Source organism: Denticeps clupeoides, chromosome 3 (genome assembly GCF_900700375.1).
Source record: "Denticeps clupeoides chromosome 3, fDenClu1.1, whole genome shotgun sequence".
Classification (NCBI taxonomy): domain Eukaryota; kingdom Metazoa; phylum Chordata; class Actinopteri; order Clupeiformes; family Denticipitidae; genus Denticeps; species Denticeps clupeoides.
The window spans coordinates 26,904,023-26,921,190 of record NC_041709.1 but is presented as its reverse complement, the minus strand read 5'-3'; the positions used below and the strand labels follow the sequence as shown (position 1 = coordinate 26,921,190).

Genomic DNA, 17,168 nt, shown 5'->3' with positions numbered 1-17,168 from the left:
GTTATGCAAGACAAAGCAGGCTCCCGCGATGTCCATTCTTACACATCCTTCAAGAAAATCATGGTTTTCATGCAGGACAATGCTCCATCACACGCGTCCAAGTACTCCACAGCGTGGCTGGCAAGAAAGGGTATAAAAGAAGAAAAACTAATGACATGGCCTCCTTGTCCACCTGATCTGAACCACATTGAGAACCTGTGGTCCATCATCAAATGTGAGATTTACAAGGAGGGAAAACGGTACACCTCTCTGAACAGTGTCTGGGAGGCTGTGGTTGCTGCTGCACGCAATGTTGATGGTGAACAGATCAAAACACTGACAGAATCCATGGATGGCAGGCTTTTGAGTGTCCTTGCAAAGAAAGGTGGCTATATTGGTCGCTGATTTGTTTTACATTTATTTACATTTATGGCATTTGGCAGACGCCCTTATCCAGGCCGACTTACAACGTGCTTTCAAGTTACCATCGATGAAGAGATCAATTCCGGTTCACTAGGACCCCAACTATGAATACATCTATTTAATTCACTCTGTTGTAGATTCTGTACACAAAGTTCGACAACAAGAAAATTACATTTTAATCTAAATATTCTTTAAAGAGGAAGGTCTTGAGCTGTCGTTTGAAGGTGCTCAGTGACTGAGCTGTTCTGACCTCGAGGGGAAGTTCATTCCGCCACCTAGGGGCCAAGACGGAGAAGACTCTAGATGAATGTTTTCCTTTTACCTTCAGAGATGGAGGGACCAGGCGAGCAGCACTGGAGGCTCGGAGTAAACGAGGTGCAGTGCGAGGTGTAATAAGGGCTGTGAGGTAGGATGGTGCTGCTCCGTGTTTGGCTTTGTAGGCCAGCATCAGTATTTTGAACCTGATGCGTGCAGCTACTGGGAGCCAGTGGAGGGAACGTAGCAGAGGGGTGGTATGGAATGTCAGAAATGTATATTTGTGAATGTGGAGATGTTATATTGGTTTCACTGGTAAAAATAAATAATTGAAATGGGTATATATTTGTTTTTTGTTAAGTTGCCTAATAATTATGCACAGTAATAGTCACCTGCACACACAGATATCCCCTAAAATAGCTAAAAATAAAAACAAACTAAAAACTACTTTCAAAAACATTCAGCTTTGATATGAGTTTTTTTGTGTTTATTGAGAACATGGTTGTTGTTCAATAATAAAATTATTCCTCAAAAATACAACTTGCCTAATAATTCTGCACTCCCTGTATATATTTTAAACATTTTTTATTTCTTGATTATGGCATTTTGCAGTGTGGGGTGGTGGGCAGGACCACAATCTCATTGTACTAAGTATGATGCAATGACAATAAAGTATTTAAATTAGACATAGTTAAATTTGGAGTGAGGGCATTATGTAATAAGCCAACTTACTTAAGAAACATAGAGATGCCTAAATAATGCAATTCAATTGTTTAATGGGCTTTAGTAACTTTGTTATCTACTTCTACTTTTCTACTGTAATGTCTGGCCTGAAGTTAGCACACTTTATTAAATTGTTGATTCATTTTATAGCATGTGATGTGAACATTCGTTTGACCCCCCCCCCCATAGATCATAAAGTCAAATGGAACCTTGGAGTTAACAAGTTTAACTGTGATTGGTTACAGGTAGGACTTGTTAAAAAGGTTTTCCAAAACTTCATCTAAAACCTGTCTGGTTAAATGCCTGGTTGGTAACACGCTCTCTTATGAACCAGAAGTCCCAGGTTCAAACCCCGCTTACTGCCATTGTGTCCCTGAGCGAGACACTTAACCCTCCAGGGGGACCTTCCCTGTCACTACTGATAAATGGAAGATGTCACCGAGTCTCTCCTCCAAAAACACGAGCCTTCTTCAGAAATTCCAGTCGGCAAGTGTTACGAAGACCTTGTTCCGCGTATGTCAGGCCGCTTTGAATATGATCGGCGGGGTGGGACCGCATCATTTGCGGAAACAGATGCCGACTTGTGGTTCAGGGGCGCGGACTGTGCAGCTCCAGCAGCAGCGCTTCATCTGCACTTCACCTCCGCCCTCCTCTTCATCGGCTCTCCACCCATGCTGGAGTACTGGCACCAAGGTAGGGAGACTCTGGAACCGAGGAGCGCGTCATAACGGGCTCATTCCTATACTCCTGCAGTTTGCAGCACAGATTGGAGGGGGATACTTTGTAACAAGTTCGCCTGTTTAATGATCTCTCGGTTTGCTGGGTACCCGCCCTTTTATAATACGAGTTATTTTTGCGAGTTCTGTGGAGAAACGACGACGTTCGGCGTATCTGAAATGAGAGATTTATGTCTGTGAGAATGGCTGTTCAGAACTTAGTCAGAAAATGATCTCAGGGCTGAAAAACGGAAGCAGCTATCTTTAGGTGAGGGGCGAGAGAAGTCAGCATGTCGATTAGTCGGTGTGTTTCAACAATTCCTGTTTCTCTCACACACACATACATTTACTAGTGTGATCTAGTTGCTTGGTGCAAGTGACTTTTAGGGTAAAATGTCTGGATTTATTCATACATTGAAAATATTCAGTTCCACTGGTTTAAATGTAATTAACATCAACCTGAAATTGAAACACACAATTACCGCATGAACATCAATTTATTGAGATTGTTATGAAGAAGGCCTCTTATCTTATATAGTATGAGAGCAACCATTTTGCTGTCTTGTGGTGTTCGAGAACTATGTTATTCTTATACATATACATAACGAAATAAAATTATTATTTGGCTCATGTTTACTCTGAATGGCATGTATTTTGTGAACCATACATGGCAAATCAGGAACTACAATGTAATTAAACTCCCAGCAAGACCATCATTGGATGGTTATAATAAATAGCAACAGGGTTTGTGAAAAAAGGAAATTCTCAAAATTGTCTAAGATAAAACTGAAACTAATTGCTTGGGTTTCTGTTCCTATTTTAAACATGAATGAAAATTTGGACTTACCACGTCTGGATTTAACATAAATTTTACATGTTTTAAATTTAAATGTATTTGTACATGTGTTCTGAAATGTCCAAACTGCCAATATCTTGTGCTGTCACTGGCTCAAATATCATTTAATTTCTCATATCATCTCTAACCCAAGACGGCTAGATATTGTCACATATATGTATTTTTATAATGAAGTGTGGGCTTGAGTACATCAGGTCTCCAGTTACATTTTTTTGTCATCAAAATATTGGGTACATACAGTCCCAATAGCCAAACTGCAAATCTCATAAGACCATATTTTACTCACAATGGAATATAGAAACATATGTTATGCTAAAAGTGAGACTTTTATCTATTTCACTTTAAATTTGATGGGACTGACACAAACAGGCTGGAAAAGTACTAAAAGGAAGGGCAGTAATTCAATGTACAATTGTTACAGTTCTTATTAAAAAAAAAAAATCCAAGAATCTGTTGAAATCACTGTGTGCAAGGGACGCCTGAGATATTCAGGCCATCAAGTGGTGCAGCATTAAAAACTGGCACAGTGATGAAATCGTTGAATGGGCTGAGGACACTTCCAGAAATTGTTGTCTGTGAACAGAGTTTATCATATCATCAACAAATGCATATTTCCCTGCATATTTCATCAATATTAAACTGCATACAGCATCTATTACAACAGCATGGATTCATAGTAGAAGAATGCAAGTGCCTGCAGTCTGTCATGATCCGGTCAGGAAGGGGTTATTAAACAGGTGAAAATGATTAGGGAACATTACACATGACTAATGTGAAACTCCGGTCTGGATCCCGTCGGGTCTTTGTTATGTTACATATACACCGGATGTCTCCCCTGTCTTGTTCTTCACTGATTAAACCCCTGTATTGTGACGTCATGCGAATGCGTCCTTCTTCCTCATCTAGTTTGTCATCGTCTCAGTTCACCTGCCTCGTCATGCCAGTGAGTTGCATTCCAACAGATGTTTAAATCTAGAATGTAGGAACTGCAGTTTGGTTGCAACATCATTAGAAGCTAATGTCCTGCAAATGAAATCACCATTTAGCAACATAGCAACAGCAGGGGCCCAAGAACTGAGCCTTGAGTGAATCTGTAATTGACAGGTTTCAGAACTGATATGATTAGCAAACATTCATTGTGATCAGAAACTTATATACACTTATCATGGACACAAATGACCAACATACATCTTTATTGATTTCCAGAAGCAAGAAATTGCTGTCATTTATTTCTTCTGTTTTTCTTCAACAGTAAAAATGGAATTTACAGCAGCTGAAAAAGTAGAGCTTGAAGGCCTGAGAATGCACAGACAAGACCTTTTAGAAGACATTCAGGTAGGGGGAACCTGAAATATACATTTCCTTCCACTTATATTCATAGTACTGTAGTATAGTTATTGTAAAGTGAACATTCATTTTTCCCCTCCAGAAATTAAAACTTGCTATTGAAAATGTGATGGCTGACATTCAAGACTTTCAATCTTCGGAAGAGAAGTGAGTACCCGAATTTTATTTCCTTTAATAACTGTTCCAGACGGCATTTGTCAAAATATGACACTATTTTTTTCTGGGATGTGCATGCTCTTTTAAACATGTGCCCAATCATATGGAGTGTAGCCTGAATTAACAAGCAGAATTAGCATACTGCATTTAAATAATAGCCCTATTTTATCATATGTTTCTTATTACAGTAAATCACTTGAGCGGGGGAAGCAGTTTGCAAGTGGAAAAAAAAAATTCAACATGGATCCTAAAAAAGTAAGACACTAACAAAAATAATCCAATATGTATCTTATGCAACACTGTAAATATGAGGTAAAAGTGATCAGAAAACAAACTGACTGTGGTGGTCCCAAACGTGTGCAGTCTGGTCATTTTACACCATGGTCTGTTTTGCATGTGGTGTTCTCACCTTGTGTTCCCTCTTATCATCCTATAAAACTCTGATGTTTTTAATTTCAAGTCCAAGTTTAAGATGAACTACATACATGTTAGATGGTACATAGTGAAACGAAACAACGTTTCTCTGGGATCTGGTGCTACATGTAACATTTAAACAAAGTTACATACTGACATAAAGTGCACGTGTGCAACATTGACAAACCGGGCTATATAAAGTGCAAAAACATGGGATAGGATACAGAAAATAAATAAAGAAGACAGACATCACTAAAAACCAGTGAAATTGGTAATTAAGGTGCCGAGTAAGAAATGTGCAAATGCTGCTATGGTAATGTAATGTAATAGAAATGTAATGGAGATATGTTCTGAACATAAGAGGTAGAGTGTGTTTGTTTGTTCAGAGTGAAAAGTCCCTGAGTGTTCAGGTGTCTGATGGCCTGTGGGAGGAAGCTGTTGCAGATTCTGGCAGTGAGCACCCAAATGCTTCGGTACCTTTTTCTGGATGGTAGGAGGGCAAAGAGTGAATGTGAGGGGTGTGTGGAGGCCTTCACAATGCTGGTGGCTTTCCTGATGCTGCATGTGTTGTAAATGTCTGTTATGGAGGGACTTTCCCTCTTGTTATTGTGGGACCACAAGACTGTAGGGTCTTGCGGTCTGATGCAGTGCAGTTCCCAAACCAGACAGTGATGCAGTTGATTAGAATTCTCTCAATAGTCCCTCTATAGATGGTGGTGAGGATGGGTGGTGGGAGATGGGCTTTCACAGGCAGTAGAGATGCTTCTGGGCTTTCTTGGCTATGAACCCTGTGTACTAAGATCTTGATAATGTTCCATGGTGTCAGCCTTGTTTGCATGTTTTTGTTTAATGATGATTTGCATGTTTCCTCATTTCCCAGTTTGTTTCTCTATCTGGATTATTACATTCTTGGCATTTGTTTGATCCCCAACTGGTCCTATGAATACTATTTTTTTAGGTTCCTTTGATATCTGTGTGTGTGTTCTTTATCTGTGCTAAAGATGGCAGCTAGAAATGCTGGAGAGCGAAGCCCTTCTTTGGTCTTTGGGTCCTGCATTTTTGTGGACATTACACATACAGGGTATTAATATTGTCCAATAGCAGAGGTCCCTTTGAACGAAATAATGTGCCCTGCAATGCCATAAAAACAGTTTTGGAAGAACATAGAGTCCAAGGTATTAAAGTGTGATGTGTGGTCCCGCACAATGAAGTCTGAGCATGATATGATATACAGGGCATGATGAAGACCTAAATAGTATTAGGTGGACTTATATTTTATATATGTTGTATATATAAAATATGTTGACTTATATTTTATATACTTATATGTTGTGGCTGATCAGTGTATGGATTTTAAAACAGGTAAAATATTTAACACTAAATATACTGCTCTGACAGGGAAGACTGTGTTTTACTGCAGTTTCTATATTCTGTAATAACTTTTCTTAAAAGTGTCAGTTTGATCAGATAGCATGAACCACAACCTGGGTGAACCTGGATCAGGGGTATCAAGAGAAAATCCACAAGAAGGATATATTGACAACAACAAGATAGATTCGATTATAATTTATCTACCAGTGAATCAATTATTAGTGTTATGTAAAAGCCAAAAGAAGAGCACAAAAATATTTTTAGAATAACTCAGATATTTTACAAACTACAAATTCTTACACTGCTAATCTAAGTATGTTGCTGTATGCCTAAAACGGTTAAGCTTTAACTGGTTTAAAAATGGTTTAAGCTTTAACATTCATTTACATTTACATTTACAGCATTTATCAGACTCCCTTATCCAGAGTGACTTACAATCAGTAGTTACAGGGACAGTCCCCCCTTGGAGCAACTTAGTGTCTTGCTCAGGTATGCAATGGTAGTATGTGGGATTTGAACCTGGGTCTGCAATATTCTCAATGGAACTTGTGGATGTAAACTTACAGTTCATACTACTAGTTTGTTTTTTTACCTTTATGATCATTAATATGTTTCAGAGATGACACTTAAACTTACGTATGTACATGGTGTGTTCGCTAGTGGACATGTGTTTGCTGATGGTATGTGGCCAAGGGGAAATAAAAGCAGAGAGAAACAGAGGAGGAAGGGAGGAGATGGGGCCTTGCGCCAGATTTGCACGTGTGACAGAATGAGGAAGTAGGGTGAGAGAGATGGAGGGTGTGTGTGTGAATAATTATTTCAACCGAATGTCATTCACAGTAACAGAAACATCCACCAAGTGGGAATTTTAACGAATGTACTGCAGCAAGTGATTACATTAGAAATGATTTAAAGGAATGTGCGGCAGACTGAACATGGCATCATTTCTGGAATATAACTGCCATTTCACATGAGTGGGTCATCATGTTTAAGCTAAGTGTGGCTCATATCTACCAGGGCGTCTGCTACCTAGTGGACAACAAGTTGTTGGAGGGCACACCTCATGCAGTGGCAGAGTTTCTTTACAAGGAAGAGGGACTCAACAAAACTGCCATCGGAGATTTCCTGGGCGAGAGGTATGAAGGATGTGGAATATGGCATTGAGGATCTGTACATTATAATAATTGCATAGTAATAATCTTTGTGTTTTAATTTTTGTAGAGAAGAAAAGCACCTGCAAATTCTAAAAGCCTTTGTGGAGCTCCATGAGTTTTCAGATCTAAATCTTGTGCAGGCTTTGAGGTGAACCTTTAATATAACTCAGCTACAAAATCTAAAATATTATTACAAAGTATGAAAAAGTTTGCAACTTTTATGTCCTTATCATCTCCTCACCATATCCAACTCAGGCAGTTCTTATGGAGTTTCCGACTGCCTGGTGAAGCCCAGAAGATCGATCGAATGATGGAGGCTTTTGCTACACGCTACTGTGAATGCAATGCAGATGTTTTCCAGTCTACTGGTAGGTGACAGCAGCTGGAGACCCCATCTTTTCCCCATTCCTAGTTCCGTCATGGACCTGCTTGAGGATTGTGGCCTCCAGAAAAGGATTTCTAGGGTCAGTCTATCAGCAATCTGACCAAGGGGCCACCATCAAGTCCACACAGTATCCCTGTCACCCCATCTGAAACTTGCTTTACGTATTCTTGATGCTTTTGCTTTCTACTTTTCTGACCATGCCAATGCACTTTGCACCTTTATGAAAGTAGCAGCTGTGGAAGATGATGACACCTTTCTTCTCATTACATTAGTGTGTCCCTGACAGCTCACACTCACAAATTGTGTGAGGAGCTCAAATCAACATCTTTACAATCATTTTGCATTAATTTGAGTGCCAGTTAATTACTATCACAATCGTTGACAATCTGTATATTAATTTTTTCATTCCTCATTTATTTCATTCCTCAGTTTAAGCCACGCCTCCTCTCAATAAAACATTCAACTCATCTGAAAAAAGTTTAAACTTTTTTTTCGGATTTCAGACACCTGTTACATCCTCTCCTTTGCAATAATCATGTTGAACACCAGTCTACACAACCCAAATGTAAAGGACAAAACCACACAAGAGCGTTTCATTTCCATGAATCGCGGTATCAACAATGGCGAAGATCTACCCAATGAGCTACTTACAGTAGGTGGAAACAAGCAAGCAAAGTCATCTGTTAAAGGCACTTCATCTGTTTAAAAGTGGTTTAAATGTTTCTTTTTCCGACACAACAGAAACTTTACGACAGCATAAAAAGTGAGCCGTTTAAAATCCCAGAGGATGATGGGAATGACCTCACACACACATTCTTCAACCCTGACAGAGAAGGCTGGCTTCTAAAGCTTGGTTAATATGCTTCATAATGTAAAGTTGCATAAATGTGTAGTTGTGATGCAGTTGTAATGTATTGAATTTGTTGTTTCAAGGTGGGAGAGTGAAAACCTGGAAAAGAAGGTGGTTCATTTTGACTGATAACTGCCTGTACTACTTTGAGTTCACCACAGTAAGCTCTTCTTGACTGAAGAATCCCTGCGCTGCTCACAGAAAAAGAGAAAAGCAGACAAGACAATAGCTCATGTGTCAGATTATCCAACACATACAGTGGAACCTGGAAAACATTCATGAAATCCTGAGAATGTAGACGGAACATGCCTTTGAAGCATTTTCTTTTTCGTGCTGAAATTTAGGACAAAGAGCCAAGAGGCATTATTCCCCTGGAGAATCTGTGTGTGAAGGAGATAGCATGCCCACGCAAACCGGTTGGTATCTCCCACATGTTCCTCATTATTTTATTCCCTTCTCCACTTAAAAGTCGTCATTTAGTTTTTTGTTGTTCATTGGCAGATTTTTCACATTTCTTGAATTATCCCCCCACACAGTACTGCCTAGAACTCTACAACCCAAACAGTAAAGGCCAGAAAATCAAAGCATGTAAAACTGACACGGATGGTAGGGTGGTTGAAGGCAAGCACCAGTCCTACATGATTTCTGCATCCACAGCTGAAGAACGCGACGACTGGATTGAGTCCATCAGGTGAGCCAAGTGATGCACACACTAAAACAAACACACTCACACACTGCAACCCGTTCCTTCAACAACAACAACAACATTTATTTCTTATATAGCCCAAAATCACATGGGCTTTGACAGGACTTACAGTTGACTCTCCCCACCCTTGACGCTTATGCACACAAAGAAAAACTCCACACAAAAACTCTAGGAGAGAGAAAAAAGAAAGGAAGAAACCTTTGGAAGAAGTGATACAGAGAGTGACCCCCTTCCAGGGTAGAGTGAGCCTGCAAATGGAGTCAGTGCAGGGTTGATGATTTGTCAAATAAGAGTCTGTGAGCTTGATTCAGTGTCTCGGAGAGAACAAACAAAAGCAGCTGCAGACGGTGGCATTGTACGACCGATACTGAAATACGTGGTTATAGTGGTATATTGGTGCTACAGTGGCCCGGTATCCTAACTAGGACATCCTAACTAGGGTGAATTTAACTCTCTCTGTGCTTAACAGGGTGACTGTGTGATAAAGTGGACTTAATAATTGACACTGTGTCTGGGACTTTAACAGAAGGCCAGAGGAAACAGATGTGTTTTCAGTTTAGATTTAAACACCGAGACTGTGTCTGAGTCCAGAACACTGACCGGCAAGCCGTTCCACAACTGTGGAGCTCTATATGAGAAGGATCTGCTCCCAGCTGTGACCTTCTGTACTTTTGGTACCAGTAGTGACCTTGCACCCTTTTAATGCAGGGGGCGTGGCAGGTCGTAAATAACTAAAAGTTCACTCAGGTACTGCGGGGCGAGACCATTTAGAGCTTTATAGGTCAAAAGTAGGATTTTGTAGTCAATCCTAAATTTGATGGGTAGCCAGTGCAGTGATTGTAAGACTGGGGTGATGTGGTCAAATGTCCTAGTTCTAGTTAGAACTCTGTCTGCAGCATTCTGTACTAGCTGGAGTTTACTCATGCACCTACTAGAGCATCCAGACAGTAATGCGTTGCAGTAATCTAACCTTGATGTAATAAAGGCATGGACCAACTTTTCTGCATTGTACATTCTTTTGCAATATTCATAAGGTGAAAAAATCCTGGTGATATATCTACATGTGATGTTATCTACATTATCTACGATTGAGAGGCCTGCATCAATGATGACACCTAAATTCTTTACTTCAGTACTTGGTGTGATAGATAGGCTATCCAGAGTTATGATGTAGTCAGCCAGCTTTTGTCTGGCTGCTTGAGGCCCAAGTACAAGAGCTTCTGTCTTATCAGGATTTAACAGAAGAAAGATGGTGAGCATCCACTGTCTAATGTCCCTCAGACAATTCTCTATTCTGTTCAGCTGCTGCCTATCGTCTGGCATTGCTGATAAATACATCTGTGTGTCGTCAGTGTAGCAATGAAAGCAAATACCGTGTTTGCAAAGGACGTTACCTAAAGCTACAGAGATCCTGAAGCTTTTAATTACACAAATCAACCCCTATTCCTCAATTTTACTGTCTTGATTATTTGTTAAATATGAACATTTTGAAATGTCCTGAACATATTCTTTGTACTTCCACAGAGCCAGTATTACCAAAGACCCATTCTATGATCTTGTGTCAGCGCGCAAAAGGAAAGTCATCAACCAGGCACCTCAGGACTGAAAGGTGACGCTTCTGTGGGATTTTAGAACCTTGTGTCTGGTTTAGCACAAAGTGTATGGAGGAAGTCCACCACTACCCTTTTTCGTTTATGAACTGAAATGTCATGATTGCGTTGTACGTCATTCTTGACTGTGAAAGGGAGTATTATGTGCTAGAAAGATTAAGGTAACATAACTTGCATCATTTTGACCAAACTGTGGGTGCTTTCTTCAGCTCTGTGAACTGTCAGTCCATGAACACTTCTGCAGATGTTGTATTTTAGTTGTTTTTAGTGCAGAGTATTATGTGAGGTTTTGTCAAAAACCAAAACATGTACAACTGAGGAAAAGACTTAATGGGAAATTTGATAAATCTGCAATTACATATGTATGGTGGCCTAGTGTGCATTTACTCACAAACATTGCAGATTATGCTATCTGAAGTTAATGAACAAACAAATTGTAATTCACACTTTCTACCTCACTAAAAATATTGGTCTACAAGCATATCCATAAGATTTGTCACCTCCCTGGCCAACTTAAAATTAATGTTGGGGAAAACTACCCCATGATGTTCCATTGATTACTTATGATTACTTATTACTTATGATTACTTATGATTACTTATGATCATATGAATATTATTTGGTCAATGTTACATATGTAAAGAATGTAGATATGTTAAAAAAAATTCCCTTCTGTAAAATCTGTGTGACTCCAACCTGTAGACTTTTTTTTCTCTAGGCAAATAATAATTAAAGGCAAATATAAGGCAGTCGTTGTATCATATGTGGCACATGGTTTGCTTACAACTGGTTTAATTACTTTACAGTGCAATTTTATAGGTCTATTCAATAGATTTATGTATTTTAATGATATTAGCATTTAAAGCTGGTGCAGTGAACAAATCAAGTGCTCATCAGTCAATGCTGGAATCCCAATCAACAGACAGACTAAGATCTAAAACTAGGCCAAAATCTGTGAAAGAAGGTGCTGGAAAACATGCAGCATGAGTCCCATCTGGCTTTAACTTCAACAAGTCTGAGACCGTCCAAGTCTGGAAGACTGTTGAGGAGTGTCAATGGTGTTGAGGAGAGGTCCTCTCCATCTCTGTGTCGGTTTTGAAGATGTCTATATCTCTATGTTGTCTATGTCTATATGTTAACTGCGTGATTATGGAAAATGCACAAAAACAAATGCATTGGTTGTTTCCGTTAGAGAAAGCTACGAGGGAGATGAAAAAATACATATTTTTATTGAGAAACATGGTTGATTTGCATGTACTCGTTTTATAAATCTTCCTCAATGTTGTCACTTTACTATTAAAACAAGTATTGACATTAAGAAGTTTATGGTGTAAAGTAGTTCTTACTTTGCACTCACATTTTACATACATGTTATGTATAGACAAACAGAATATACATTTACTTCACCAAGACCAACTGAAGAGGGGGGGTTTCAGAAGAACCCTCACAACCCAGATGGGTCACTGGTCCCAATGACCTGATCCGTAAACCCGCTTGGGTTTAATCTCCTAAAGCAGCCACATCATGCACTTTTAATTCCCAAATAATTTGAATTATCAATAATATTTAATAATCCAATTTAGTAAATGTAAAACAATCTATATGGAATTAATCTCACCATTTTTCACATTACAATGTAAATCTATAATTTAATACATTAATGGTAAGACTATACACATGCATTATTCACCAACTATTCAATCTATGTATTGCCTTGTTTATGCGCTCAACATATGCGCTGTGCATATCAACTTTCTTCTCATAGTCTCAGCTTCCTGTGTGCATTTACTTCCTGGATCATTCACATTGTTCTCTCACACTCACCAGGAAAAAGCCACCAGAGGGTGACAATCTGAATGTTGCAACAACAACGATAATAACACTTGTATAGCACAGCAGGGAAATGGTGGAATGGAAACCTTTCACATCAGTCTAGGCAGAATGCTGGAGATTAGATCAGATCCTGATTGGCATCTTTTCTTCCTTTATGATGAAAGGCATTTATTTTTGGATTGCTTTCCTGCTTTAAAAAGGCAAAAGAGATAGATTCCTGTGAAATCTAAAGAAATTACTATAGGAAATGTAAAAAAAATCTGAATCTCACCATTTTCATCTGCTGCTTTTTTGGAAGGTCGGTTTGGAGGCTTTTTGCTCTTCCCTTTGGGTGCTAAAGTGTTTTCCGCCAGATCTGGACAATAGTCCAGTTCTGTTTCAGAGGTTGAGTTGGGTGGAGTGTTTGTTTCTGCACCTGCTGGGTTCCCGCTGACTGCCTTCTTTTTGAATATTCCAGACAGTGTAGACTTTGCTTTCTTTTTGCTGTCTGCATGGACAGAACAGTCCAGTGTCTCCGTGCTGCCCTGTATTTGTTCACGTGCCTGGTCCTGTAACATCCTCTGCAGGGTGAAGGATTTCTCGTTGGAAGAGACATCCTGGTTCGAACCAGACGATGGCCCAGGTAGGTTTCCTAATGCCAGAAGGTATTTTGGATTGTAATATTTGTGAGCAGGCACTCTTACCTCACCCTGCCTGGCATCACCCAGGGCAACCTGAAAGCGGGAGGTCGAGACAGAGACACTGGGCCGCTTGGGCCCCACGGAGGTCTTGGACAGGGTGACATTGATCGGTTTGGCCACATGGAACTCTTTATAGAGATTAAGTTCGTCTGAGATGGCATAAAGCTCACGGAAATCATGGTCAAAAAATTCCACCACCTGGCCTGACATGACAGTGACTGTGTTGCGGTCCATGCGCGAGGTACACCAGGAGAAGCTGAGGGTGGGGAAAATATTTCAGTTATTAAGAAACAATGTATGGAAAATAATCTGGAGCCTATTTTTGCTCTCTAATCTTGGACCATAAACTGTTTTAAATACTACATGACAATATCAAATGTACGTAGTTACTATGACATGATATCAATTCCATGCAGTGTTCACTTTCTCATGTGGTCACATGGTTCAAACTTCATACTTCCAGCATGCAGATTTGTTCAGAAACAAATGCATGTGCTAGACATCCCAAAATGATGACCTTCAAGCATACTTGATGTTAACGAGCCGTGGTACGTGGGATCAAATGATAGTAATTCGGCTACTACATCTTAACTAATAAAGCAGGGCTTGAGAAGGTTACTGCTGTGAAGCAGAACTTACCTGTAGGATCCAAACAGGACTTTGTCTCCATCTATCAGCATGTATTTACTGCACAGACTGCCAGCTAATTTGCCAAAGGAGAGGCTGAGGCCGGCACCCTTCACTATTCGAACACGGATATTCTAAAAAAACAAAACAAAATCAAATGACAGCACTTTTCTAAATAATAATAGATACGGCAAATATACGGCTTGCTCACATCCTCACCCGTAAATTCTGTGAGCCAAACTGCAGCCTGTTGCACATGTCCAGGAAATGCGGCACTCCACTGGCATCTAGGATTATGTAAACCGGTACGTGTTTAGCTGCTGCCTCAAGGAGGTCCTGCAGGATGTGAAGATCTGTCAGAAGGTCCATGACAATTGCGATCACCTGAGACAGGAAGCGGAAGGCACCAATGAGTGAACGAGTGGTCTACAAACCCCAGATTAGGTTGATCCAGACAACGGTGAAAGAATTAATGCTCTCGTTTGGATTTAATGTTCACCTGCCTTTTATCAGATTTAAATAATTAGATGGATAAACAAGCCCACAAAGCGATTCCTTCATTTAAAAAAGGAGTCAGGAGTCATACCAGGTTATCATATCAGATGTAATCTACCACATATAGCAATTCATTCACTGTCATGGCATCACACTGCAGGGAAAGTGAAAGTCCTTTTCTGGTCACATGCAAGCCAACATATGCCGCATTAATTTCACATGCCCTTTTCTACCTCTTGCATTTTCACTGCACGCAGGGCACACAACCTGAGATACCTGAGGAACCAGTGTGAGCAGTCAGACGAGTGAAGACATGACTGAACACTTTCTGCTGAACACATTCTTTCCAGAGTTACCATATGCTCTCACGCTATGGTCAAAAATGGCCCAAATGTGGTCCTAATGGTCTTTTTTTCCCCTTTTATAATTTGCATAGGCCATGTTAATTAGTAAGAGTGAAGCTGCCAGGACAGATGCTGGATCCTGCGCACCTTCCGCGATTCCTGGATCATCCTGCGGACCAGCTCCTTGATGCAAGGCGCATTCTCCTTCGGAGGGTGCGAGTAAACTTCGACCCTCGTCACCCCCCGGAAGAAGCCCCCGGACGGCCAGCCGATGTCCAGGGAAGGCACCTCGTAGTCCGACAGCTCGGGCCAGTAGGTCGAGCGCAGGGTGGCCGAGTCGCCCGATGTCGCGGCCGAGGGCGACTCCTGGTCCTGGCCGTCTCCGTATTCGCGGAAGCCTTTCCGGATCAGCTTGATCTCGCGGGCCGACAGGAAGTCCCTGACGCCGTCTTTCGCCAGGCTCGTCTTGTACTCTCCGTCTCCGCTCCGCAGGAGTTCCTCCAGCGCCACGCGTTGCTCCTCGCTGTAGTAAAACTGGGGCTTGGACTCGGCGATCTTTTCGTTTATATGGCCGTCGTCCATGCACGTCAGCTGAGACTCGGCCATGACCGACGCGGCCGGCGACGCTTGAGGTTCACCTGGCGCAGGTGAGCTGAACTTTTCCCTGCTGATCCGTGGGCGGGGCTTCTTATCACGGCGAGTACTATCGTGACGTCACGGGGTTCTTCCAGAGTGCTCAGCAATCCGCTTCTGTGTAGTTTCATTACATGTATTTCTATTAAACACTTGCAGAACTATTGTAAGATTATGGTAGAATGTTCCAATTCATCATAATTAAGGCTGCTTCACTGAGGGTTAGTTTTAATGGCCTCATTCATTTAGTCTGTCCACAACTGGCTGAAAGACTACAAAGTGTAATTTAATGTATGAGTAGGATGCCTGTCTGGAAGAAGTATCTCCATTTCTCACTTAGTTATCCTTTGGTTTCTGTCATTTCATTGTACACTTTACAACTAGTTGAATAAAAACAGAGTAAAGAATGCATAACTAAAGCATTAATTTAAATGTTGCGAATGTAGACTCTCTGTTCCTTTTAGATCTCTTGTGTTACCCTCTGACTCTTAAGGACTGGAAATCTATATTCTCTTTATTTTAGTTCATTTATATTGTGAACATTCGGTGCTTTTAACTTCAATGTTGCTGGTGTTACAACACTTTCTGAGGAACCGATCTTGGTCGGTGTATGTGTTCACATTTACATTTACATTTACGAGCGACTTACAACGTGCTTAAGTTACCATCGATGAAGAGATCAATTCCGGTTCACTAGGACCCCAACTATGAAAACATCTATTTTATTCACTCTGTTGTAGATTCGACAACAAGAAAATTACAATTTAATCTAAATATTCTTTAAAGAGGAAGGTCTTGAGCTGTCGTTTGAAGGTGCTCAGTGACTGAGCTGTTCTGACCTCGAGGGGAAGTTCATTCCACCACCGAGGGGCCAAGACCGAGAAGAGTCTAGATGAATGTCTTCCTTTTACCTTCAGAGATGGAGGGACCAGGGGAGCAGTACTGGAGGCTCGGAGTATACGAGGTGCAGTGCGAGGTATAATAAGGGCTGTGAGGTAGGATGGTGCTACTCCATGTTTGGCTTTGTAGGCCAGCATCAGTATTTTGAACCTGATGCGTGCAGCTACTGGGAGCCAGTGGAGGGGTGGTGTGGGAGAATTTGGGAAGGTTGAAGATTAGTCGTGCTGCTGCATTTTGTATTAGTTGTAGAGGTCGGATGGTTCATAAAGGTTTGGTGAGTGTCAGATTTTTAAAACACTTTATTGTTTTAAATTGTTTATAATTGTTTATATACAGGGAGTGAAGAATTATTAGGCAAGTTGTATTTTTGAGGAATAAATTTATTATTGAACAACAACCATGTTCTCAATGAACCCAAAAAACTCATTAATATCAAAGCTGATTGTTTTTGGAAGTAGTTTTTAGTTTGTTTTTATTTTTAGCTATTTTAGGGGGATATCTGTGTGTGCAGGTGACTATTACTGTGCATAATTATTAGGCAACTTAACAAAAATATACCCATTTCAATTATTTATATTTACCAGTGAAACCAATATAACATCTCCACATTCACGAATATACATTTCTGACATTCAAAAACAAAACAAAAACAAATCAGCGACCAATATAGCCACCTTTCTTTGCAAGGACACTCAAAAGCCTGCCATCTAT

At 40.5% G+C, this 17,168-nt stretch overlaps 2 protein-coding genes across 3 annotated transcripts; one reads left to right on the top strand and one right to left on the bottom strand.

Annotated features, from left to right (window-relative positions):
- Positions 1-1,862: 1,862 nt before the first annotated feature.
- cyth4b (cytohesin 4b) lies at positions 1,863-12,237 on the top strand. The gene is made up of 13 exons (XM_028973313.1): positions 1,863-2,073; positions 4,205-4,287; positions 4,382-4,446; positions 4,644-4,710; positions 7,258-7,376; positions 7,462-7,542; positions 7,650-7,762; positions 8,283-8,431; positions 8,521-8,632; positions 8,713-8,789; positions 8,974-9,045; positions 9,166-9,320; positions 10,860-12,237. Exons 1-13 carry the CDS (start codon positions 1,896-1,898, stop codon positions 10,939-10,941), a joined length of 1,353 nt encoding a protein of 450 aa, XP_028829146.1. The 5' UTR covers positions 1,863-1,895; the 3' UTR covers positions 10,942-12,237.
- On the bottom strand, positions 12,156-15,599 carry fam83fb (family with sequence similarity 83 member Fb). Of its 2 annotated transcripts, none has more exons than XM_028973311.1 (5): positions 15,072-15,599; positions 14,305-14,469; positions 14,098-14,219; positions 13,050-13,714; positions 12,156-12,968 (listed from the first exon to the last, which is right to left on the bottom strand). In XM_028973311.1, the coding sequence occupies exons 1-5, from the start codon at positions 15,528-15,530 to the stop codon at positions 12,931-12,933; spliced, it is 1,449 nt and encodes a 482-aa protein (XP_028829144.1). In that variant the 5' UTR covers positions 15,531-15,599; the 3' UTR covers positions 12,156-12,930. The 2 variants fall into 2 exon arrangements, with proteins under 2 accessions (XP_028829144.1, XP_028829145.1); XM_028973312.1 differs by having other exon boundaries at positions 12,156-12,965.
- Positions 15,600-17,168: the final 1,569 nt, after the last annotated feature.